General features: G+C 32.6%; 2 protein-coding genes and 1 long non-coding RNA gene across 4 annotated transcripts; 2 read left to right on the forward strand and 1 right to left on the reverse strand.

Annotated features, from left to right (window-relative positions):
• Window positions 1-6,786: 6,786 nt before the first annotated feature.
• On the forward strand, window positions 6,787-9,629 carry LOC106377647. Its single transcript, XM_048753898.1, has 2 exons — window positions 6,787-8,694; window positions 8,772-9,629. Exons 1-2 carry the CDS (start codon window positions 8,407-8,409, stop codon window positions 9,468-9,470), a joined length of 987 nt encoding a protein of 328 aa, XP_048609855.1. The 5' UTR covers window positions 6,787-8,406; the 3' UTR covers window positions 9,471-9,629.
• A 2,642-nt stretch (window positions 9,630-12,271) lies between these two features.
• On the reverse strand, window positions 12,272-14,074 carry LOC125585982. The gene has a single exon (XM_048755732.1). It carries the CDS (start codon window positions 14,072-14,074, stop codon window positions 12,272-12,274), a length of 1,803 nt encoding a protein of 600 aa, XP_048611689.1.
• An 11,607-nt stretch (window positions 14,075-25,681) lies between these two features.
• On the forward strand, window positions 25,682-27,383 carry LOC106391048. Of its 2 annotated transcripts, none has more exons than XR_007322156.1 (3): window positions 25,682-25,842; window positions 25,932-26,267; window positions 26,371-27,383. It is a non-coding gene; the product is annotated as an uncharacterized LOC106391048 (long non-coding RNA). The 2 variants fall into 2 exon arrangements; XR_001278420.3 differs by having other exon boundaries at window positions 25,683-25,842; window positions 25,932-26,263.
• Window positions 27,384-27,727: the final 344 nt, after the last annotated feature.

A 27,727-nucleotide genomic window follows, 5' to 3' on the forward strand; every position in this document is an offset into this window, starting at 1 on the left:
ATCATGCCGAATCTCTCAAGAACTTTATCAATATATGCTTTCTGAGACAATCCCAATATTCCTAGTGATCTGTCACGGAATATCTAAATTCCTATCACATAGGATGCCTCACCCATATCTTTCATTTCAAAGTTCTCAGAGAGATAACTCTTAGTCTCATGTAATAAACCAAGATCATTACTGGCTAATAATATGTCATCAACATACAAAACCAAAAATATGAACTTACTCCCACTGATCTTGAGGTATATACATGGATCCACAATGTTTTCTTTGATACCGAATTTCGTAATGGTTTCATCAAACTTTAAGTACCATTGCCTCGAAGATTGTTTCAGTCCATATATTGATTTCTTCAATTTGCAGACCATATCTTCCTGACCTTCGATTATGAAGCCTTCAGGTTGACGCATATAGACTTCTTCTTCTAAGTCTCCATTAAGAAAGGCGGTTTTCACATCTATTTGATGTAACTCAAGATCATATTCAGCTACATATGCCATTATAATTCTGAGAGAGTCTTTTCTAGACACTGGTGAAAAAGTCTCACCATAATCAATGCCTTCTTTCTGATTATACCCTTTGGCTACAAGTCTGGATCTACGTCGTTTAACATTGCCATGACAATCGAGCTTGGATTTATAGATCCATTTGCACCTAATTGCTTTGTGTCCTTCAGACAATGGAACAACATCCCAAACTTCATTCTTAACCATTGAGTCTATTTCATCTTTATTGGCCTCGATCCATTGATCAGAATTAACATCTTTCATGGCTTGTGAATAAGAAACCGGATCTTTTAAATCTCATTCTCCAAATTCTATTTGATAAAGCACATAGTCATCAGAAATAGTTGATCTTCTCTCGCGAGTTGATCTTCTTAATGCTGGTTCCTCGTGTGCTTCATGTTCATTATTGGCGATATTTTCATTAAGGAGTGGTGGATCATTCAACTGGTTTTCCTCGTTGTGCAACGGTTCTACAACAGGAGGATTCCCAACATTCGGAGCTAAGGGTAAAGGGATATTTACCCTAATTTCTTGAATGATCACATCTTGAATTTTATCACTCCCACTAATCTCACCATTCTCATAAAATATGGCATTACCGGTTTCTACTATTCTCGTAGTATGGGTTGGACAGTAAAATCTATATCCTTTAGACTTCTCAGGGTAACCAATAAAGAAACCACTGACCGTTCTGAAATCTAATTTTTTTTCATGTGGATTGTATATTCTTGCTTCAGCTGGACATCCCCAAACTTGGAGGTGTGACAAACTAGGTTTCCAGCCTTTCCACAGTTCAAAAGGAGTCTTTGGAACTGCCTTGCTAGGAACTCGGTTCAAGATATAGACTGCAGTTCGTAATGCATCCATCCACAAGGATATATGTAAATTAGCATGAGTCATCATGGATCTAACCATTCTCATATAAGTACGATTACGCCTTTCAGCTACACCATTCTGCCATGGAGAACCAGGCGTTGTGTATTGAGCAACGATTCCTAATTTCTGGAGAAGTTTGGCAAATGGTCCAGGATGTTGTCTTGTTTCATCATATCTGCCATAAAATTCACCACCTCTATATGACCTAATGATTTTCACCTTTCTATCTGATTGTCTCTCAAATTCAATAATGAATACTTGTACAGCATCCACAGATTGAGACTTTGCATGCAATAGATAGAGATAACAATAACGTGAATAATCATCGATAAAAGTAATGAAGTACTTTTCACCTCCAAAAGTTGGAACGTCAAAAGGTTCACAAATATCTGTATGTATGATTTCAAGAAGCTGTGTACTTCTTGTGGCTCCTCTTTTAGTGTGTTTAGTTTGCTTACCTTAATGCAATCTACACACTCTTTACCGTTGGTAAAATCAAGATTCGGTATGACTCCATCTTTTACCAATTTCTTTCACTAGAATTGTGTCCTAGTCTTTTATGCCACAAGAAATATGAATCATTCGCACATGCTTTAGTTTTACGTTTATCTTGCAGGGTGAGATGTATTTCATAATTTTGATCAGACAAATTTAATTTGTAAAGACCATGAACTAATATTCCAGAACCAATTTTATTAGAGTTTAGAAATGAATTGAAACAACCATCTCCTTGAGAAGACTTAAAACCAGCCAAATCAAGTTTGCTTACTGAAACTAAATTACGGGAAATAGATGGAACATAAAGAGTTGAAATAAATCCAAATAAAATCCACTATCTAAAATGAGACGATAAGTGCCAATAGCTTCAACTGGCGCTTTGTCTCGATTCCCCATAAGTATATAGTTTTCACTTGGATTTATGGTCTGGGTTGTAAGGAATCCCTGCAAGGAATTAGTTATATGTACATTAGCACCACTATCAATCCACCAAGTATCAGAAGAAACATGAGCAAAGTTAGATTCGAAAAAGCTTATTGAACCCATAGGATTACGTTTCTTTTCAAACCATTCTTTTCTTTTAGGGCAATCTTTCTGAAAGTGTCCAGACTTTTTGCAAAAGTTGCATCGGTCATCTTTTCTTGCCTTCTTCTCATTGACTTTATTAGAATCATTAATCCTGGGTGGTGCTCTTTTATGACTTGGTTGATGTCTTTTCCCAGCTTTAGGTCCAGTTCCTTGGACATAGTGGGCAACCTTAATACCTTCACGACCAAGCCTTGATTCCTCTTGGACCAGTTTGTTAGCCAATTCAATCGACGTCCACTTTTCAACAATGGCGTTGTAATTGATTTGGAATGGTCCATACTGAGGAGGTAAAGAGTTTAGGATAAACTGGACAAGAAATGAATCATCCACACTCATTCCTAAACCCTTTAGCTTAGCCGCAAGATTGGTCATTTCAATGCAATGTTCATGTATAGACCTTGTGCCATCATGTTTCATGGTTGTAAGATCTGCCATAAGTTTCCCAGCAAGGGATTTTTCTGCAGTCTTAAACCGTTCTTCTATAGCCGCTAGATAAGCCTTAGCTTTCTCTGCAACTGGAAGGGAAGTTTTGATGTTGCTAGCTATTGTCATCCTTAAGAACATGATGCTCAATCTGTTAGCTTTCTCCCACGCTTTATGGAAAGCATTTTCTTCCTCAGTACTATCATTAGTGAGTTGGCTAGGCTCTTCTTCACGAAGTGCCAAGTCCAAATCTAGTACACCTAATGTGAACTCAACTTTCTCTTTCCATACGAAGAAGTTGGTTCCAATGAAGATGGGGACAGAAGAGACCATAGATGACAAACTAGCGGAAGAAGTTGCTGCATTTTAGAGATAGAACAAGTATTAATTAGGCTTCATAACTTAATCAACACGAAAAAATTGAATGTATATGACAAGAAATTATAATGTCCCTGTGAGAATCACAATCTCATTTAAGGTCACAGATTCATGAAACTTTATTGAATGATGTACCGAATTATTCAAACTAAGTTATCTGTGGATATCATTAGCTTTCACGATAACAATCATTCCATTATTGAGTGATGTATTGAATTACTCAAACCAAATCATATGTGGATGTCTTTAGTTTACACAATACATACGCTCTTAAGTAATTAATCAATTCTCATGATTATAGTCTACCTGTAGGTAACTAAATAATTCATAAGAAGATAAAAAACTTGGCTTAAATAATGATTTTTAGTTGCAACTATTAAGGTAAAGTCACTGTGGTGATATCTAAACCCTAATAAGCACTTTATGTGAAATAATGTTTTGTACTAATTGTATTTTAGTATATAAATTATTTCTATACGGATTATGAATAGAAAAGTTTATAACTTTAAGTGCAAAATCGGTTTTGTACGAATTCTGTGCAAAACGATTCTGCAGTATATACAAAACATGATGTACTAATTATGCACAGACCAATTATTATTATCAATTTTGCACAAAAACTTCCCGAATCATTATTTACAGGATAGGTCTTTGGAAACCCTAATTTACATAATCCCGAAATTTGCACGGAAAAGGGTTTGCGGAAAAACCCTAATTTGCAGAACACCGTTTTTGCACGGATTCTGTACTGCAGAAAATTATAATTCGGGTATGCACAAACTATGCACGATTCTTTTAAACAGTAAATTATAATACTTAGATGCACAAACTATGCACGACTCTCATAAACAGAAAAATAATTATTTCAGATGCACAAAGTTCGCACACATACGAAAATAAAACTCATAATAAGCAGATCTAGAAATCTTAATACTCATATCTATCAATTTCAATTATCAAGTTTATAGATCTATTATTCTTAATGGATTAAACATATGTTCATAACCATGCTCTGATACCACATGTAAGTTAAATTTACATGAACCTTAAGATCTTTAAACATCTAGGTTAATCACATAATAGAGTCATATGAATGTTTATAGAGTTACCTGGATTCATTTTGCCTGAGAATCTTCCTGAATGGATTGAATCCTGAATGAAAGATGAACATCTCAATCTCTTCTTAGGAACTCTTAGGTTTCTCTCGCCTCGCCTATAACGTTAGTTGTTTCTTTTAGGATATTTTTATGATGGTCTAAAGATATGTATTTATAGGTGGAGAGAGGACCTAATTCCTCTTTAGAGTTTCCTTTAGATTAATCTCAACCGTCCATCAAAGTAGAGATAAATTAGGAATTACTCATTTATTTCCAATTTTATTGGTCACCAAATATATTAAGGAATAGCAATATTCCAATAGAAAACGGATAACTATAAGACCATATAATAGGGAAAGGAAATATTCCTTACAAAAAGTAGCCATTGGTGAATAAACAAAGCAGAAACTTAAGTGCGAAGAGAGAGAGAGAAAATCAAAAACAAAGTAGTGAGAGAGCAGAGTTGGAGAAGCAAACAATCTTATAAATGGCTTTGAGCTCGCTGAAAAAGACAATTGCATTGTATTATCTTCCTTTAATGGTTAAGTGTACAGTGATACTAATTACCAAAAAAGGAAAGTGTATAAATGCTAGGTATATACATACAAAATGTTTAACAAAAAATATTTTCTACCAAAAAAAATCCTTACATAAATATTAAATACAAAGAGGCGTTGCGTTATCTTTTAATTCGATAACTAGCGCGCGGGTATGAATTTTCGCTTTATGGTTATTTATTTATCTAAATGATGTATTTGTAATATTTGATGTATTATATTGACGAAGTAAATAATTTTTTTGGCATATTAAGGAGGTGTTATTGGTTTATATATTTTGATTGATTTAGAAATCCATATAGTATTTATAAATCCAAGTAAAATATGCAAATCCGGAGGTTTTTCCTCGGATTTGAGTCTTTGTATTTTTAACTAAAAAATCCAAACAAATCCATTCAAATCCATTATTAAATCAAATATATTAGTAAATCCGTACCATTGAATAACACTTGATTTGATATAGAATTTATGAATCATTAAACCAATAACACATGACTTTAATACAAATTTGAAAATCATAGAACCAATAACACTATATTTAGTTCGGATTTTCAAATCCATTAAAATACAACAACCAATAACCCCTACTAAACCATCTATTTATGATGAATATTCGAAATCATATACAAAATTGAACAAATAACCGTAATTAGAGAATTGTATACGATATATAAAAACAATGGTTATTAATGTAAAATATGAAGAAATATTATATCATGACTAAGTATGGCATAAAAGATTATAAATTAGTTATACATGTTTAAAGAAAATAAAATGATTTTTAAACTTCTATGAAAAATTTAACATATAAAAAAGGGTGATGAATTAGTCATCAAATTGTAAATAATTTCATACTTTTGTTAATAATAAATTATTTATAGTATTTGTTTTTTGTCAAGATAATTATTAAATGTCCATAACATTAATATGTTAAAAGGTCATATTATGAAAGTCTATGTTGTAATCGTTTTTTTTCCGGGAAGTGTAACAAAAAAAAATTACCTTTAACTCTTCGTTTTGTTTAAGTTCTGTGTCGGTAAAAGATTAAAAAAAATCTCTCTATCTTTTTCAATGTTCAATTTGAAGCTTATTATGCGAAAATCATACGCAAATATAGGCAATTGGTTGGAATCTCTATATCTTTATATTCTTATAAATTTTAAATTTATTGTTTGCTCTTCTGCAACCAAATCAATTACCGAAGTAATAGATCAATTGGTTGGAATCAAATCTATTCTTATAATTAATGTAATTATGGTTACAATTTCTATATTTAATAGGTACATTAAAGATTCGACTTTGAAGATATTATGTTTTGATTAATATAAGATATTGGATTTTGAGTTTGTATGTATTGATTTGTTTTTTTTATAAAGCTTAGAAAATCAGTGGGATGATTGGTTGGTTGATACATCCTATTAAGAAAACGAAAACTATATGTGGTTTGACTATTGTACATCGATCGATGCATGATGTAAGTTGACTATATAAAACTTGAGCATGATCATTTCAAACTAAAGTATAGGTAGGTTATATGCATTTGTTATATTGTAGCTAATATATTTAAAATATTACATAAGTCAAGTGATTCACGTTTTCGTAAAAATAAAATTCAAGTTCATTATTGGGCCGTACTTGTCCGTAATAAGCTACGTTAAATATGATGTATTTTTAGGTTCATTTAATGACATTAAGTTTAAATTTCATTAAGGAAAACTCATTAATTTAACTGGAAAAGGCAAGTATTAAAATAGGTAGGTTCATTTAATGACATTAAATTTAAATGTGATTAAGGAAAACTCATTAATTTAACTGGAAAAAACAAGCATTAAAATATGTAGTTTAATTTAATTCTCAGTGGCATGAAAGTGTAAATAAGTTAGAAAACTTAGGGGTATTTTTAAGGGAAATTTGCCAATATGGAACTAAATCTCTAAAGTATTGTCCCCTTAGAACTAAATTCTCTAACCTTGTCCGTATAGAATTAATTCTTGTCCCCTTAGAACTAATACTTTGTGAATCTACTGTTTTGTCATTTTCTTTATAATATAATTAATAAAATTTTAAAAACTATATGAATTAAAAAGGAAATACTTAATTAAATAAAAATAGGGCAATTTTTTCCCAACTCTCGGTCCCGTTCTCTCCGACTCTCTTTCCCAATCGAGAGACGATTTCTTTCTCGCCGGCGACACTTTCCGCCTCTGAGATTCTTGGTTCGTCGGAGAGCTTCAACGAGGAGTCACATCGCTTCTCCCTCCTCCTTCTTGCGTATTTCCTCTGTTAGTGCCACCGGTTAGATTATCGTTCTTATCTCCGCCGCCGCCGCCGATCGAAGCTGCTCAAGCTCGGGAGTAGCTTCTCCTCCCCGATTAAGGACGATTAGTTTCACAGTTGTTTTCTTTTGCTCTTCCTTCATCTCGGTTCTGACAATTTGAAGGTTAGGCTTTGAAATCCCCTTTACGATTTTGCTTTTTTTTTGTTTGTTCTTTATGTTTATTTGCATGTACTACAAATTGTACTAGATAGATAGTTAGTTTAAAACACAAATCGAAACAAGTTTATGGTTTTCAGAGGCGGAATGTGGTTGAGTGGGGTGTGAGATTGGCTTGTTGTTGAGGTGATTTTGAGTTCTAGTTTGTTTGGTATCGGCTTTATTAAGGTTTAGAATTCATAATAGACTTGAAAAAGCTAATGACTTTGACATGCTTTAGACATCGATTTTACATACTTGTTTTGGGATCGAGTTTGTTATTTGAATTGAATTTGTCGATAGTGTGTAATCTTTTGTTATTCATTTGGTGCGTAGCTTTGACTCTGTTTTATTTTAGAGGTAAACACATTTGCTAGTTGATTATATTTTGTTTCGATTTGTGTTTCTAAGTAGTTTTGAATTGTAAAAAACTAGTTAAATGTGAGATGGTTATATTTGGTTCGCTGTTAACTTATGGAATTCATGTTTTTTAGGAATGGCTCACCAGTTTCCTAAACGCATTCTTCAAGAAGGTGCTGAGACGTAGATGGATAAGATTAACAACACATGTAGAAGGACGCTTCTGAAGGCGGTAAAGGTGGCTCTGAAAGATGAGTATGAGGAAGTTTTGAAAGACCCTGTCTTCGTGCCTCTTCTGGCGATCATAGAGAACAACCTCATCTACTCAGGGAAGATTATTCACAGCTTCATGTGCAAGCAGCTCAGGGTTTCCAAGCTTCACGAGCTGTGGTTTATTTTTGCGAAGAGGCCTCTTAGGTTTTCTATGCAAGAATTTTATGCTGTGACTGGATTGAAGTACAAAAAGGAACCCGACGTAGACTTCATTAACTGGAAGAATGATAAGGGGTTCTGGGCTAATGCGCTGAAGACCAATGCAAAGATCAACTTATATACTATAAGGGATGAGCTCCTTAAGGTGTGTAACGAGTGGTCGTATGTGGACAGAGTGAGGTTAGTATATCCCTCAAGAATACATCCGCTTGGTGATGGATTTTGAGAAATTGAGGATGTATCCTTGGGGTCTTCGCGCTTATGATGAGCTGATTGCATCAATACTCAGAGCAAGAGAAGATGTGCATACGAAGAACAGCTACATGTTGGATGGATTCTCATATGCGTTTCAGATATGGATTATGGAGGCAATTCCAGACATTGGTTCTATGGTGGGTAAAAAAATAAAAAAATACGTGAAGAAAATGAGATGTAGGAATTGGAAAGGTAGTGGTAAAGTATCCTACCAAGATATCACCAGCCTAGAGTCCCACTTTGATAAGGTAACTGATATTTCTTCTTTAAATATTGAGTTCAATAAATGTTCAATGTAAGCTTAGTGTTTTGTTTGTTCTTGCAGGGAGAGCTGTTCACATTTATATCATCTACTGGTGATTTCGATGTGATTGCTGATACTGAGTTCCTTAGGGAAGATGAAAAGAAGGACGAAAGAGTTGGTCGTATTGTTGAATTGATCAATGCGAAACAAGACTGGACGCATTTCGATTGGGAAGTTGAGTCTTTGCCTGCACATATGGACCTTTCTGATTCAGAACAAGATGAACCGGCTGATGTTGCAGAAGAACCGTCAGCTGTTGCAGAGGAACCGACTGTAGTTGCAGGGGAACCGGCTGTTACTGCGAAAAGAGGCAAGCGCAAGCTAATTGATCCTGGTGCCGAGTCTCGAAAGAAACAACTGCTTTGTCAACGTGCGGCTGAACACAACAGTGGTGTCTCTAGTGAAATGAAGACCTTCATTGAAGGTTTGTTCACCGCTTCTTTCAACTCTTTTAAGGAAGTGGTGCAGAAGGACATACATGAGCGTTTTGACAACGTTGCCAATGAGGTGGCTCAACTCAAGGAACAAGTCTCTCAGCTTAAGGGTCTATCGAAACAGTGGGAAAAGGCAACACATCTGAGATTCTCTCTCCTTCAGCAACAATTGGAAAAGACCAAGGACCATCATCTCATAGTACGGGTCCTCCCGCAGCAAAGGGAAAAGGCAAGGCATCTGCAAATGTGGATCCTCCTCCGGTTCGTCGTAGCCCTCGGCCAGTAAGAGAGGTAACCAAAAAATGAAGCTCTGTGTATTTTGCTATGTCGACTCTTTTGATGTAATGTCCTTGTATTGTAATATGTAATATATCGGCTTGTATGAACTAATGATGATGACTTGTGGGATTGACTATTTTGTAATGTACTTTTCTATATTTTGCTATGGACTGTCTTTTTAGTATTAATGTTATGCTTGTTTTTATTAACAGGATGTTCAAACTGATGAAAATGAAATGATGGATTTTTTGAAGAATTTGACCAAATCAGCGAGATGTGTAGATAAGGGGACCCAAGACTCTTTACAAGAAGCCATGGGAAACCTTTCTCAAGCATCTCATGTTAAAGGTTTTGATCCTTCACAACATCTGGATGGTGATGAACCAGCTGAATTTGCCACTCCACTGTCTTCGTTTAAGCCTGCGGATTGGAGACCACCTACTCTGAAAGACGTGGACTCACTTGAGGACCGGATACATGATCCCGATTACTCACTAGTGTTTGTCCCTGAGGCATTATGGGGCAAACTTGTTGACTGGACCAAAACTTTCAAGTAAGTTGATATTTTTTAATTTTTTTAACAATTCTACCATTTTGATACTGAATTTTGTAATGCAGAGAACTAAAAATTGGACCATTTATGCTCACAAATGAGTTAGTATCTAGTGTCGTCGGACCTTCAGAGTGGCTCCTGAATAAGGTCAGTTATTAGCTTGTTCTTTTTTATTTTGTGTACACAAACTTACAGTCTTTTATCAAATTATGCAGGAAATTGATGGTATGATGTGGTTATTCACTGAGAGGACTTCCTTGCGGCGATGGTTTCCAAATAAAGTAGCCTTCATGACATGCTTGTTCAGTAATCAAATTACGAACTCTTACAACGAGTATAAGAAGGACAAGAAGAAATTCAAAGTGGGCGGACTGCTACGACAGTACGGCATTGGCGAACTTCCAGCACACGGACGAACAAGACTAATGTGGGATCTTGATGTTAACCACATGTATGTCCCCCTAAATGTTGGTAAGCACTGGATCTCTATGTGCGTCAACTTTGTTACTCGGTCGATAGAGGTCTTTGACTGTGAGGGACTGAGACACCCCGGTGCAGTGGAGCCATTTGCAGTTCTCATCCCTAGAATTGTCAAAGCCATTCAGTCTTCTAAGAGTCGACAGTATCAAGTCAAGCAGTATACCGTCTCCTACGTCTCAATGCCCTTCTTATTGAACAAAAGTAGCAGTGACTGTGGAGTATATGCCTTGAAGCACATTGAATGCCATCTTCTAGGCTTGGACTTTTCCCTGGTGAATGACAACAACATTCGTGAAGCGCGGCAGAAGATTGCTTATGACCTATGGGAAGCTGCTATTGATCCTGTCCTTATTGAAAGGATGGCAAAATTTACTCCCCCGAAGACAATTTCAAGTGCTCTAGTGGAACTTGAATAAAATTCTTTCCGTTATGACTTGTGTAGGAAGTATATTGTTGTTTGGTGATTTTATTTGACTCTTTTAGTTACCATTTTACTCCTTTAGTTACTACCTTATTTCACTGTTTTATTTGACTCTTGAAGTTGCTTTCTCTTTACTTTTTAGGTGACAATATGAAACCCTATCTATACCCTAAATGATTGATATGCGATGTCCTAATTCTTATCAAAACATAACCGAAATCTAAACCTATCTATACCCTAAATGGCATTAAAGTAGGACAAACTATATTAAACCTTATACCTTAAATGACACTAAAGAAGACAAACGATTTCAAACCCTATACCCTAAATGACACTAAAATACCACAATCTATTTGGTGCCAAAATTTATCAACACAATCATTAGTAATCTGAAAAATTCATAATAATCAAAACAAATCTTTATAATGAAAACACATACAAGTTGACCATATGTGCCGATCCGATTAGAAACATTGTAAACCCTAATTATATTGCTTATATAAGATCATAAAGCGGCCACAAACACTACATCTTGCGGTGTTTTTTTCTCCTACTTGTTCTTAAAAAATCTCTCCTCAAAAGAGAATGACGAACACGAAATACCATGGAGCGATCCCTTCCAGATGCTGGTGTGGAAAGAAGATTGTCACTTATGTTTCAAAAACGGAAGAGAACCCATACAGACGATTCTTCAGATGTGAGATTGGTTTACAGGTAAATCTGATAATTCATTACTTCATATTCTTCTATATGTCAATTGATTTGTTTTGTGTTTTGAAACAGAGAAAAAAAGAAAATCATCTTTTTAAGTGGGTGGACGAGGCTCTGCTTGATGAGATTGAAAGGATGTCTGAGCATCAGGCGAGAGTTGCTGAGGAAATTGAAGATCTGAGAATTTCCATGAAGAAGACAGTGCAGGAAGAAGTTATGAACCATAAGCATTCGCTTAATGTAGGTTGCGTAGGAACCTTTTCAGTTTGTTATGTCTCTGGTCCAAATGTGATTAATATTGTAATGGTTCTCTGATTCAAGTTATATTTTCAAATATTGAACCAATCTGATTTCCAGTTTTATTGTCGTGTTATGAACAACGTTATCAAACAAACCTAATTTTCATAGTCTCTGAAACATAGTATCCTAAAAAATGTGAAACATAACTTGCATAAATCAAGATGAACAAAGCTGAAACATAACTTTGATAATCTCTGAAACATAACTTGCATAAATCAAGATGAATAAAGCTTGCGTAAACAGAACTTGCATAAAGTCTGAAACATAGTAACCCAAAAAAAACCGGAAACATAACTTGCATAAATCAACATAAACAAAGCTTGCATGAAACAAACTGAGTATCCTATATTGCTCGATCACATGTTCTCCTATCGTGCCCTCGAATCCCACATCGGCTACATTTGCGACCTTTAGAGCCTTGATTTCCTTGTGACGAACGGATCTTATCTTCGGCTGTCTCGTATCTGCGTTTCTTTCTTCTACCTACAGCTCGTCTAGACTCTGGAGGAAGGACTTTCGTCTGCTCCACATGAGATGGAACAGTCCAAGCATCTTCAGGGACACCAATAGGATTTATGCTTTCTTCATAAGCCGTGCGCCATGACGTAGTAGTGTATATGTCGTCTGTGAGTGAGTGTGTTTGTATTCCAACACTGAAGCCTGCTTTTATGGTGTGCCTGCATGGGATTTTCATCAGATCAAACTTCCCACAAGAACACGTGCGTCTGACCAAGTCAACCATGCAGTCAAAAGTGTCACCTTGAACCAAAAACCTGTCATCGCTAATCGGGAAGACCTTAAACTTTTTACCCTTCTCAATCCTTCTGTCTATCTTCTTGTTCACAGCAATGGTCAGTGGCTTCGAGTGCTTAGAACTTAAAGTTCTACGTTGGAAAAACCATCGAGTCATCATTTCCCTAATGCTGTCCATTAGAGGTATTACTGGAAACTCTCTAGGCGTACGCAAAGCAGAATTTATTGACTCCGCAGGGTTAGTAGTGTTGATATCATACCTGTAACCCGGGAATTGACAACGAGCCCACTTCCTCACATCGGCTTCTATTAGATAATTTCCAATTTCAGGACTAATAGAGTAAATAGCAGTGAACAGCTTACGAAAATCAGCAGCTCGATAAGCTTTAGAAGCCTTTGCAACCAAACCAGCCACACCTTTCCCACTAAAATATGTTACGACATTATTCAGCAAGTGGTGAATGCAAATTCCGTGATGAGCTTGCGGGTACAAGTTAGCAATAGCTTTAGCAATCGAGGAATTCCTATCAGACACAAAAGCTAAACTATGCTCGTCAGCAATAACCTCATTAAGTTGTCTCATAAACCAGTTCCACGCTAGGTCATTCTCTGAGTCGACAACTCCAAATGCAATAGGATATAAACTAGAGTTTCCATCTAATGCAGTAGCAACCAGTAATACCCCTTTGTATTTGCTCTTCAAGAACGTCTCATCCACAACAATAACTTTCCGAATTGCAACATAGAAACCGCGAAGACTCTGACCAAAGGAGATGAAGAGGAATCTGAATCGCCCTTCAGAATCCCTTTCATAAGACGTGTGTGACCCTGGATTAGCTTCCCTCATCATGTGCAAGTATTTGGGAATTTTTTCATAGCCTTCCTCTGGAAGGCCTTTCACTTTGTTGATTGCATACTCACGTGCATCCCATGCCAAAGAATAGGATATCTCAAGTCCATCTTCTGAACGCATATACTGGACTATATCATTAGATCTCGGCCCTTCTTTAGCAGTTTCATACATATGCATAACCAGAGTACCAATTGTTTTTGCTGAAGCTGTCCGAACAGAACCCTTCCTTTTGGATGCAGCACATGAATGATGAGGTACATACTTTTTGATGATAAAATAAGATGAACCAGGTAACCCCTCTGCACGAACACGCCAGCTGCAATCATCATCTGCGCAACGAATGTACCACATTTTTTTATCCGACTTGACAAGCTTATAGTCGAAATTATGTTTCATTGCACATATTTCGAATGCTGCCTTCAAAAGCATTTTCGAAATAAAATGTTGACCCTCCTTCACAAAATCCACCAAAGAAAATCGCACATCATTTCCATTGGTCTTCTCTTTGTCACACCATTCAACCTCTTCTTGTGAATCCATAGTTTAGATAGGAAAAAATTAGAGAAGAAGAAAAAAAAAAAGAAATCGTTAGACAATGATGAAGAAGACCACAATTTAGGAAAAATAACAATTAAAAAAGGAAAACAAAATATTTAAAAGATTTAGAGAATATTTCATAACCGTTTTTACCAAGATTTCCGGATTTTGTTTACTAACCGTTATAGAACTTGCATTCTACCAATTTAGAAAATAGAATAATAAATAGGATGTTATATACTACTACAGTAGATATAAAGACATGTTGTAGATTGTATTTTCTTGCGTGGTTTATAATAAGGAAGGATTTAGATTTTATTTTCTAGCGCGGTTGATGAGATGACATTGTTTAGTGTTTTAAATCTACCTGAAATATAGAGCATAGAGGAAATCCTGAACTTCATATTCTGCCTTACTAGTTGTATACGTTTTCGTTATAATATGCATCCTACATGCCTTAGAACATTGTGTTTCTTTCAGATTACGTATTCTAAACCGTCGTAGATGGCAGATATGGTTAACTAGCATATTTAGCCAATTTTTCAAATAATTATGTAAACATCTTTGATGTCAAAAATATTTTTCTCACATGCACATGCTTATCTACATTAAGTTAACTATTTTTCCATATTTTTTTCCTTTGTAAAAAAAAATCATATGAATTTTTATATACAAAAAGGGTAGTCACTGTCCAAATGTGTGAAAATTTAATTTAGTTCTAAGGGGACAATACTTTAGAGATTTAGTTCCATATTGGCAAATTTCCCTATTTTTAATGGGTACTTCTCTTTTAATAATATAGATGCAATGACCTTCTTGTATTGAATTCTTATTGAATGTTAAGATACACTTCTTATCTTATAAATTTTCGAATTGTTATTATTTTTAGTGCTTATAATATCTACACATATATAAAATAAAATAAAATTTTCTTTATATTTAGTGTAAAAGTTAACATTTATATTTAAAAATAAATAAAATACTATTATTGAAGTATATATTAGAGCAAAACTACGGGAAAATAACACTTATGATGTGTATAACTTTTCATAAATATTCTAAATCGGGTTTAGTAAGTTCATAAAAATCAACCAAGCGTTCGTAGCTTGGTGGTAAAGGATGTACAGCTGTACCGCCGCCACCCGGGTTCGAGCATTGACCACAACGGATTTAACATCCCTTCCGTTGGGGCGCTGGACCCCTTTCGGGGAGATAGTTGGAAATGTGGCTGCCCAGATACCAGAGTTATAAAAAAAAAAAAAAGTTCATAAAAATCCTTCCAACAGAAAACCCAAACCCTTCCACTAAAATAGCAGCACTCTCTACACCAATTGTCGAATACCACCAATATATCTCAAACTTAGCCTAGCCTCACACTTTGATACTTACCCAATAAGTGATATCCTCAGCGTCGAGACAGAACAACTCAAGACATACAATTAACAAGTTAAAAATATCTTTGATAGCGGAGCTATGTGACGTAGGGAGGGGGTGACGTAGGGAGAGGGCAGCTGCCTCCAAAGATTTTTTTTTAAATATTAAATGTTACCATAGTAAAAAGATAACGAGAGTTTGATCCGCACCGCCTGTGTGGATGTTCATTTTAAATTAAATATACAGACATTTCATGGGACCTGCGTGGGTGTCTTTTTTGTATATAGATTTTATATACATGGCCAAGTTTATGGATGTGACTGAATGGTATTAATAGCGAAAAAGTTATTTACTCCCATTTCAGCTTACATTTCACCAATCAGGTGAAAACACTTTTAATTCTTTTTACTCAGTGTACTATTTGTATAAAGGTAAATAGTCACACTTATTCTCTCAATGTATTTGAGGAAGAAAACATATGTTACGCTGCTTTTTAACTTTTTGAGCTTTTATTATTTTATTTATTTTGTCATTTTACTCTCAATTGCTCCATTTAATTTACTCTGAATTCCTCTAATTTATTTACTCTGAGTTACTCTTTAATAGAGTTCAAAGAAATCTAAATGAATGTCACGTTAAAGTATTGTTGAAAAATTGCGAAAGCATATATATATTAGTCGGATAATTGGTTTAAAAAAAATAGTCGGATAGTAAATATCAAACTCCAGCACAAAGAAGATCTTACTTTATGTCACGTAATGAAATTGAACTTTCTTAGTTTCAAAAAAAAGAAATTGAACTTTCTTCCTATTTGCCTTGTTCTTTTACAATTTGTATTGCACCAAAATCAACAAAGTCACCAAGGACAATTGTATACAATAAAAAAGTAATATACTACGTAGATCCTAATCGTTAACAAAAGAGAGCAATATATACATTATTCAAGAAACTAAATATCATACCAATTAGGTAGTACGTTTTCAGTTTACCATTAACGATATCTTCATAACTCGCAAGAGAAAGGAAGTGATTGTTGTCACAAAAAATCAGATCCTGTTATTTTAGTGTCACCTATGACCTAATTATATTGATGATTTGTTAGACGATATTACCAGAAGCCTGAGAGATTGTAAAGTTTTTGAGAACCCTCCATTCATTAATAGGTAGATAGTGTTGCAAATGAAACATTTGACTTTTTCGCTGGACGCTTGAATTTTAACACCCTATATGTGAGGCATGAAGTAGTTTAATGTGATTACAGTTTCTTCTTTAAATATGTATTCAAGCGATACTCCTCCATAACTCATGGTTTGTTCTATCAAAAAGCACTTTTGTTGATCGCCATTTAGTCTTTTGTCTTTCTCTCTGTGACTTTTAGATGGGAGATACACACTATATATATATATATATAACGTGATCAATAGAATAAAAAACAGTTAATAGTTATATATGGTGCTTGATTGTAGGGTTGTTGTTGATGATAGAACAAATTGATTGCTCTAAGGGAGGTTAGTTAGGTTTGTATCCTAATATATATGCAAATTATGAATTTATGATGTTGATTTTGCTTAAAATATTCCTATCGTACAATTTTAAAATTGATTGCACTATCTCCAAAATCTTCCAATTAAGAACATTTAAATACGATTGAATCACACCGAATATCTTCAGCAAAACGTGGAAGTTAAGTTTAAAATTTTATATCCACATTTTTTGTTGTTGCCGTAGTAAGTGCATATCTTAGAAGAATTTTTCACAATTTACTAAATATACGACCACCAACTGTTTCATGTATATTTTTTTTAACAAAAGCTTTATTTTTTGTAAGAAAAAAAGAAAAGAAAAAGTTTTAGTTACGTGCTGATTATAGAATTTCTAAAACGTAAAGTATATGATTTTTATGTAATTTTAATGAAATGCTAAATAATTCAGAATGTGGTTACTATGTTATGTAAAAAACATGTATTCTTAGTGTATGTGGGAGGAGATTGTCATGAACGAAATAGTGGATATATATGTCTACTTCTTTTAACTATAATGATAAAGATCCAAGTCTGGGTCCAGCTTGAGGTTCTCCCATTCTCCCCGTACCACTTCAGTGAAACCTTCCTTGCTTAACCAGGTTCTATTGAATTTAAAGTTCCTCTTATTATGCCGATCCTGATTTTTAAAGCTCGCGAATATCGGCCTGTGGTCGGATCCCCATCGCAATAGGTACTTCACGTAAGTGTGGAAAAATATGTTATGCCAGTCTTCATTGCCAACTGCCCTATCTAGGCGGCATTGAACCCGTCCCGCTCTCGTTCTTCTTACCCATGACAGTGAGTTCCCAATAAAAGGAAATTCAACCATCCCACATCCAGCAAGCATGTTCTTGAACGGTAAGAATGAAGAGTCTGCACGTTTCTTGCCTCCTTTCTTCTCCAGATTACTGGTAATCTCATTAAAATCGTCCATGAGCAGCCAAGCTCCCACTCGAGTTGCACTCATTCGGAGGAGACGCTCCCAAACATTCTCTCGGTATTCTATCACCGGATCTCCATACACGAAAGTAATAAAAACTTTATTTCCTTCCAGCTGCGCTTCTATGTCAATCATACGATTGTTAGAAAAATTAACAGTAACATTAGAAGCATCCATATAAAATAAAGCTAGTCCACCGCTACGACCAACCGGGTCGACGGTGAACAAATTATCATAACCAAACTCAAACATAAAGTCTTGCAAAAAATTAAAATTGTTTTTTTGTTTCAGAAAGAAAAAAAAATAGGGTGAAAGCAGGTGTTGCTTAGTCAAGTAGGCTTCTGCCCCTTGACAATTCTATGCGGTTGCACTCATAATAATAACAAAAGGGAAAATTGTACGTTATAATAGGAATATATGATAGAAAATAAAAAATTTCACACAAAGCACAATATAGAAATATTGAACAGAAATTAATTGTAGGTTCCAATCGGTTGTTTCTTTAAAAGAAGTAGATAATTATGTTAAATCAGTAGATATTAACTCAGTGGCATAGGATTAGTAATTCGGAAAAGTCAGGGCTATTTTTTTTTGTACCTGTTTTAATAGTTTAGAAGTTGATTATATTGGCTACTACTCCCACTAACTAAAACTCTTTGCCTCCGTTCATTTATGTTTTAGTCACGTTTTTAATTTTTTTTATTTGGAAAAGGGCTTAATTTACTTTTCTTTTGTTTTAAATTTTCTTCCTTTCCAACATAAATCATAAACGTGCATATGATTTACCTTCCCATAACTGCATTATCTAATTGTCATTACTTGAATGATGATTTCACATATTTGTGAATCTATGATAGATTTCACGCATATTTTTTTTACCATATCTCATTTTAATCATTTTGTTTAATTATCTACTATGTAACTATTTATCAGAATGTATATTTACTTTTAAGATATTATAAAGTAAAAAACCAGTGTTTTGAAAACCGGACCGGACCGGCCGGTCGAACCGGTCCGACCGTGGCTCGTTGAAGAAGCCGAGTCTGGTTCGGTTTAAAACCCGAATTTGAGAAAACCCGGTGAAACCGGCTACAAACCGGTAAAACCGGTGACCCGGTTTAACTTCAAAACCCGGTTCTAAAGAAATCAACATATAATTAATGTCTTTTCAATTTTTATTAAAATTTAATATTTCATAATCAATACTTAATGTTTAAAATAAATGTTTAAAATAAACTCTTTTTGACTTTCATATTCTATTCTCATTTTGCCATATTAGTAAAATTTAAGACTTTTAATTGTAAAAATTAATAAATACGTAATTTAAACGGTCAATCATTTATTTATTTTTATCAATTCAGTTGATATACTATTCATTTGTTAACTGTATATATGACTAAACTTATGGTTATTATTTATTATCTAATTAATAAAAGAGAACATATAACATATTATACGTAGAACTACATTTTAGATCCAAATAGTATATATATATGATTATATATATTTATTTATTCTTAAATAGAAAACCGGGTTGAACCTATTGAACCGGTTGAACCGGTCTGACCACTCAACCAGTAGTTATACCGGGTCAGTATCCGGTCTGGTTTTAAAAACATTGTAAAAAATAATGTTGGGATTACACCAAAACTATATTTTTTTTACTAATTTATAGAGATATTAATTTATCGATATACTAATTGAACCAAAAACTCGATTTGAGACTATAAAATAATATTATTTTACAGAGATTTTTAGTGTATATTAATTTATACAATATTAATTTAAAGAGGTTATACTGTACTATCTGTCTGGTTCCAAAAAATGCACACTTCACATTTATTGATAAAATAACATTCTGCCACATGCATGATAGAATTCCAAATTATAAATAAATTATTGATCTTCAACAACGTCCCGATTTTCCTATCAACAACTTTGGACAAATTACAAAAGCATTACAATAATCCAATTTTTGTCACAAATTTCATTAATTCAAATCTAAGGCGCTACGATTTCATCCGGAAGTGTGCTCGACGGTAAAATGAACAACAATAACATGAAAACAATAAAACAAAAGATATAAGTGTTAAAAGGAGAAACTAGTTCGAAACCGTCTGAAAAGGACCAATGACATTAAGGTTTACATTAATTTAAAAAAACGAAAAAAATTAAAACCGAATCTTATTCCAGTCCTTATAATTGATAATCATTATACATTTATTTACTTCTTCTATTTCAAAATAAGTAATGTTTGAGGTTTTTGCACAACCATTAATGAATTATTAACTTTTTTGTTTATTTCGGTTTGTATAAAAACAACATTAACTATAATTAATTCAACCAATTCAAAATTATACTGCATAATACAAACGATTCAAATAGTTAATGACAATAAATTTTGGCATAGAAATTTGAAAATATCACTTAATCCAAAAAATATATATATATCTAAAATATTACTTAAAGGTGATTTTTTTATTCTAAAACATCGCTTAAAGTGAAAAGAAAGAAGTATAACATTCTACTGTGCATGTATTTTATAGTATTTGGAAGATAGAGGAGAACATTCAATTCAATGTAGCGATAGATAATTGAAGAGGATAGGTTAAAATGGGTCAAGTGGCATTTACTATTTGGGTAATGATTGAAAACATGACTATTACAAATCATCATCATCATCTTGTATCATGTCTGCTCTAGATTTGATTTACCAGAGAATCTAGCTATTTTTCTACTAGACCTATCAATCAGTAACAACAAAGCAATTTGAGTTAGCTTAGATGGTCGTAGACTCAGCCCACATATGGAATATCCGAATATACATGCACAAGAAACTAGTGATATGGCAAATGTATTGGCTGAAAATTTTATTTATAAATTTATAAGATGTTGATAACATCTTTGGACTCAAGTATAAACATGGTTGTACAGGAACCTCCGAAACATTGACTGCACAGTTAGAACCCGGAGCATAGTGGTCGGCTCCACCTCGAAGTCATATTAAAATGTTTTGTTTGAAGAAGTCCTATTAAAATGTATTGCTGGCACCGAGTTGTATTCTTTTTCTTAAAGCTCATTCACTGGGATTTTGTAATTTCTTCTCTTATTCAATTAGGCTACACGAGAACAAGCACATGCACTCTATCTAGCTTACCCCCTCCCCCCACACACACACATCATTAAAGTCTGCTATAAGACTTTATTCTAATTAGTCCTAGTAACTCCTATGTTTATACTATTTTGTCCCTCTTAATAAATTATTTATTATTTATTTTTTTTTAATTACAGAAATATGGCTAAGTACTAAAATAGCCTTAATGAATTATCTAAACTACAACTCAACCTAAATTAAACCCTCTAAACTAGTCCAAAGGTTTCCTTCTCCCCCTCCCCCACACACGTGTTTTCCCCTGTTGATGAATATCAATGGTAGCCTGCGTTTTGAATAAGCCTGGTGAGCTCAATGTCATTTAATATTCTGTTTCGCGATTCTAAACCATATCAATGGTGAGGATAAAGAAAAAGTTATGTTTGTTTCCGCCAATTTTAAGTTCAAATTGATGAATATGGATAAATTTATATTTTTGATGTGTAAACAACAACTATAACCCATAAATATGGAGATTCTTTGAAGAAATTCCATGGCGGCCGTGAAAAATAATTTGCTGAATCAGGAAAACCCTAATAGGAAGATGAAATAATTACGAAACTGCCATTCCACTCATTAAAAAAATAAATAAAAAAGATAACAAATCCGGAGCCGTAAAGTTAAGAAACCAGGAGCATACCACCAGACCGTAAGTTACTTTTACGTATCATCACATCAACTAAATTTTGAATATAAATGTCTTTTTAAAAATTAACGAAGCTGAGTATTGATCCAGGGACTGTCTAGTTAACAATCAAGCAATATAACACCAAACTAGGAGTTATCATTGTGTATATTTTTTTCATAAGTTCATTTTGTATATAATTTTGTATTATAAAATAAAATCTTATGTTATTCCCGGTAAAATAAAATTGTTTTCGTTGGTCGTATGATACGGGTCGGTTCTTTCGGGTACCGGGTTACCCGGTTTAGAAATTAGCGATGTTCGGCATTATAAAATTTTAGATCGGGTTCGATTCGGGTTCGGTCCTGGTGGGTTCAATTTTGATGTAAAGAAACTTGAAAATAACCAAATAACGAATATATCTGAAATAAGTTCAGATAATAGTACCTAAAGTAACCATATTACCCGATTTGGTTCAGGTATTTTGTATTCAAAGTACCCAAATGTAATAAAAATAATCAAAAGTTCTCATTAAATACGGTTTTGTTTGAATATTTCTACCAAACTATCATATTTTATCGGTTTCGGGTAGGTTTTTCGGTTCTGGATATTTTACCCAGCCCTAGTCGTATCAAATCAGATCAGGGATCTCTTTCTAAAAATTATAGACCCAACTCAAACGTACGTGTAATGACTAGAAAATTTTGTAACAAAGCAAAAATTGTTTTTGTTGGTCGTAGCTCGGGAATCTATTTCTTCAAAAATTTGTATATAACATATATTTACAAAATTATTAAATCATACATTTAAAACATGCATACCATCAAATAATATTATATTTACAACTTAGTGAAGTAAGAATAAAAATAAAACACTAAGTGCAAGAAATTTTTTGAACTACTGGTTTTGCTAGGTATTACTAAGCTAAATAAAAAAAAAAATCAAACATGTCTAAAACGTGTATAACATATTTAACACATGTTATTAAAATATAATTAAAAACGTACTCATTTAAAATGTGTTTATGCCATATATTTAAAAAGCACTAGTATTATATTTACACTCAGTAGTACTCAAGGTAGTAGTAATATTATCTTGTTCATAGTAATACTTTTGTCAATTTCAACATTTATAAGTAATACCACGTGAAAAGTAAAATATTGCTAGTAGAACCAATGCATTTAGATAGTTTTAGATTGTATATAACATTTTTGTAGAAACAAAATTTGGAAAATATGTAATTTGTGTGATTTACCTTATTATAACATCACTATCGAGACATTAGATATGGAAGTATAAGGAAGTTTTTGGTGGAAGTGATAATTTTTCTAACGACTTAAGAAATATTAAAGATTTCATGACTAATTTGATACCTTAACACATATGAGGACATATAATTCAAAATATATAAGTTATATCAGCTGAAAATATATAATAACCCAAAAATATAAAGTTATTAGAAATACGTATAATACATAGTAGTCCAAGGTAATACAAAGTAGTACAAAGTAGTTTTAGTAGTGCTAGTAGTCCACACACACATTTATATAAATAAAAATATAATATCAAATCTTCAAATTTATATAAAATAATATATATCTTCTGTTTCAAGAAGAATGTAATTTTGATATTTTTCACAAAGATTAAAAATGTTTTGAATGCATTCATGCTCTTAATAAATATATCTATTTAATCAAAAGATTTTAAGATGGATAAATTATTTATAAAATCAAAGTATTTTGTAAATAATATTAAAGTTAAAATAGCTATAACTGAATTGGAATCTTAAATGATACTCCTTAAATAACAAGAAAAAATGTCAAACTTACTTTTTATAAAACAGAGAATATTATTTATTATTTATATAGGTTGTTAATTTAGTTACAAATATAAACAGTAAAAATATGAAATATATTATTTTTCAATTTGAAGGCCATATAAAATATATAAAAGCTTAAATTAAAGAAATTTGGAATTAATTTTTGATTAAAATATTATTGAAATATATTTTTTATTAAATTTATAGTTTTATAACATTTTTATGTAAAAAAAATTATATATTTTTTATTAAATTTAATTTTAAAATTAATTGTTTATAAAAATTTTATATATATTTTTTATTAAATTTAATTTTAAAATTAACTGTTTATAAAAATATTTTTAAATATTTGTTTTAAACTTTTTGTATTTTTGAAATATTATTGAAATTTTTTTTATTTTTTAAAATTAATATTTGATTTAAATATGAAATATCTTATTTTAAATTTGATTGCTTTTATATAAGAGAAATAAAATTTTAATTAAAGAAAATTAATTTATATAAATATTACCAAATTTATTTTTGAAAAATAATTGTGGATTAAAATATTATTTTAATAATTTATTTTGTTATTTTATTGTTTATGAAAATATTATTTCAAGATAAACAGAAAGTTTTTATTTTCCATAAAATTTCAGCTATATAATCATTTAACAATTTAGAAAAAAAATCTTAAAAAAAGGATCTGGAAAATAAAATCTGTGACCCAGCTGAAAAAGATTAAAAGAAACTAGGAAAAAATCTGGTCGGTAGAGAAAGTTATATGGGACCCACTCGGAAAAAAAAATTAAGGAAAAAAGAGAGAATAATGGTGGGTCCCGTTATGTTTGAAAAGAAAAACAAAAATAATAAAGAAAGAAAGGGTAAAAAAAGAAAAGGGGAAATGTGCAAAAAGGTGGGGTAGTTAGAAAAAAAGTGGGATAGTAAGAATATAAATTTTCTAACTAGGGCATATAAGAATACTTTCCTCTGCTATAGCTATAGACTTGCGTTGAAGTTTAGTTTGGTGCTGATCGGCTTGTTATGACAAAGGATTTTCCCTTTTAGTTATCTGTTGCCGTGTCCTTGAGCCTCTCCCTCACATTGGTGCTTTTCAAGTCAGTAGCTGCCTTGACAATCTGAATGATATACTAAATCAATGAGAAGAAATCTAGTACATGTCGAGTGGTATTTTAAAAGAAAAGTTAAATCAAGAAAAATGTTAATTAACCTTTATATCTATCTAGTTCCTGTAATGTATGTAGAAGTAAGAGAATCACTACGATGTGATCAATTTATAGAGGGAAGCGGAAACCCAACAACAGAGAAAGGTGAAGTTCATTGCTGTGTGTACAAATCCTTGATCCATTTGTTTGGTTTTGGTCTCCCTAAAATACTCTATTTATATGGATTACCAGCAAAATTTAAATTAATAAAAGAGCCAGAAAATGCTTTTATTTTGAATAGGAACTAGAGTAGGACCTCCGCGCTCGCGCGAATGTTTTTTGATTTTTAATTTCTTTTGTTTTTGTTTAAAAGTGTTTATTTTCTTTTAAATACAATTTTTTATACGTATTTGAAACATTTGAGTATGATGTATATTTGTTTAATATGGTAACTGTACGTATAAGAAACTTGTGGTTTATAATAGATAATTTTATTTATTATATACAGCCAAAAAGTTAGTCTTGTGGTTATATATTAAAAGCATTTGGTATGTAGTTTCTTATAAAATTTCTGTGTTTTATATTTTTATTAATAAGGTATAAAAATTAAGAATATCTTAAAATACTTTAGAAATATTTTGTTGCACAATATTATCAATTATTAAATAAAAAAATATTTTCAAACAAAGAAAATTAAAAACCTTTACAAAAACATTTAAAAAATTAAAAATTACTTTTTGAATTCCAGATTTGCATAATTTATAATATTTCATGTAATTTTATATGGAAACATGTGTTATTAGTTGTAAATATATAAACTAAAAACTGAGATTATGAATTAAAACCCAATAAAATTAAAATTTAAGACGAACTAAACATAATTTAATATATTAATATATAGCATTATTTTTATTTTTTATTTATTTCAGTTATATATAAGTTAAAGTGGGATTTAAATTGAATAAACCTACATTAACATAAAAATAAATCAGATGGGTAAGATAATAAATGGACCAAAATATTGGTCCTACAATTGATTAATAGCAATAATTCTCTCGGTGGGTCAGCCTTAACCTTTCTGATCTTCTCAAATTCATTTCTGTGACCTGTAAAAAGATTATTCTGAAAGCCTTCACCGACAGAAAAAAAACCTTCATCTCTAAAGTAATATGTCGATCAGCTTGATAGAAAAAGGTTAGTCTCAATACTTCTTCCTGTAGTTGTTCAGATCGTTTATTTAGTATGTTTCATAATCATTGATTAACTATGTTACATCGTTGTAGATGGGGGAAAATCAGTCTTCTCAGATCACAACTTAAAATTTATGAAGATAGACTTAGTGAAACAGAGAAGAGGGATCAAATTGCATGTTGAAAATTTGTTTAGGACAGGTGCGGAGATCTTAACTCGTGTTCCAAATAGAAGAATTTCAAAGTATTTGCAACAAATTTGGAAACCGGAGCAAGATACACTCAAGCTGAGACAGAGAGTCAGAGAGAATGAAAAGGATATAAAGATGAGAAGCCGTTGTTAATCACAGTGAAGAGAAGGAACATCAATCAATTGTGAGAGTGAAACAGATTGTTGTAAACGACTTGAAGGCTCTATTCTGCGAGTAAGTATGTATTTGGAAAAGACTTGAAAGCTCTATTCAGCAAGAACTTTTTTATTTTTACAGTTGCCTTTGAGCTTAAAACATTCTGTTTCTTTTTTCTTTGGCAGGCTCGGGTTAACTGTGTGTGTGTGTCTACATTCCGTTAGACCAAACTTGAGACGACTAGCAATGGCTTCTTCAACTGTTTTTACTCATATCTTAGGTGATGTACCTTCATCACCACTATATGGAAAATGGAGGTTTGCAAATTTCTTCTTCTGTCTTGACATAATTAATATAACTTTTCCGAATTAGATTTTTGAATCCTCAATGTTTTTTTTAATTGGCTAGCATGCATTTCATTCTCATTGATTTTTTTTTTTTTGCTTATCTGCAGTAATCTGCAGTAGGGTTATAATTAAAAGTTATTGCAGATAAGCAAAAAAAATAATATAATACTACTGCAGATAATCAAAAAATATTATTGCTTCTTTGAAAAAAAATGAATGTCTATGTGATTTTAAACATTTTTTTGTTTGAATGAAAATGTTCATGCTGGAAAAAAAATCAATGCTTGGAGGTCACAGAGATCAATTCATGTGGTATATACTACACGACCAAAAAGTGGTTAGTAATATCATACTTCCTGAATTCAGAAAGTAAGATCTACCCTGCGAAGACTAGTCACCCACGTTCTTGTATATGAGACAGAAGAATAATTTTCTCCATAACAATACCCATCTCTCTTCAGCCGAAACATTCAAATTATTGGACAGAGATGTGAGGAACACGATCACCGCTCGGCGCAACAAGCGCAACTTCAACAACCTCATGGCGCTTTGGATCAGATGACCGAGTCTTCTCAACCGCCTATAACTACTCCTTTTCTTGTTTTTTATTTAATTTTTGCCAAGAAGGATGTATGTAAAAGTCTTTCCATTGTAGAGACAAACTGCTCATTTTAACTAATGATATTTACAATTTAGCAAAAAAAAAAGATCTATTTCTTTGGTAGGTTAAATCTGCAATGATTCAAATAAGGCTGCATAGGAGCATAGGAGCAAATGTCATATTTCATGTCTAAGCAACGGATGATTGTTGCATTTAATGGTTTTATGTTAAGATCGAAATTTTACATGTCCAAAACGAAAACTAAATGATACTGTAGACAATAAGTGGTCCACATAAGCATCTGTCTTCAGAGTTCCAAAAGTAGGATCCACTGCCTTGCGTAAGATTAAGCCTGCAATGATTCAAAATATGACTTAGACAAACAACATAATTTATTTACTATTATGAAATCGAATCTATTGACTTTTCAATAATAGCTGTTTGTGTAAGAAAATAATTAGTTTATATAATGGAGAAGTAACTTACTCTTTGGTCAGCCAAGAGTGCACTCGAGTGTCTCCCCTCTGTAACTCGTGTTTTGCTTCCACAAGTGAAGCAGCTTCACATATATTCACTTCCCGGTTTTACATCTTT

Source organism: Brassica napus, chromosome C4 (genome assembly GCF_020379485.1).
Source record: "Brassica napus cultivar Da-Ae chromosome C4, Da-Ae, whole genome shotgun sequence".
NCBI classification, from domain to species: domain Eukaryota; kingdom Viridiplantae; phylum Streptophyta; class Magnoliopsida; order Brassicales; family Brassicaceae; genus Brassica; species Brassica napus.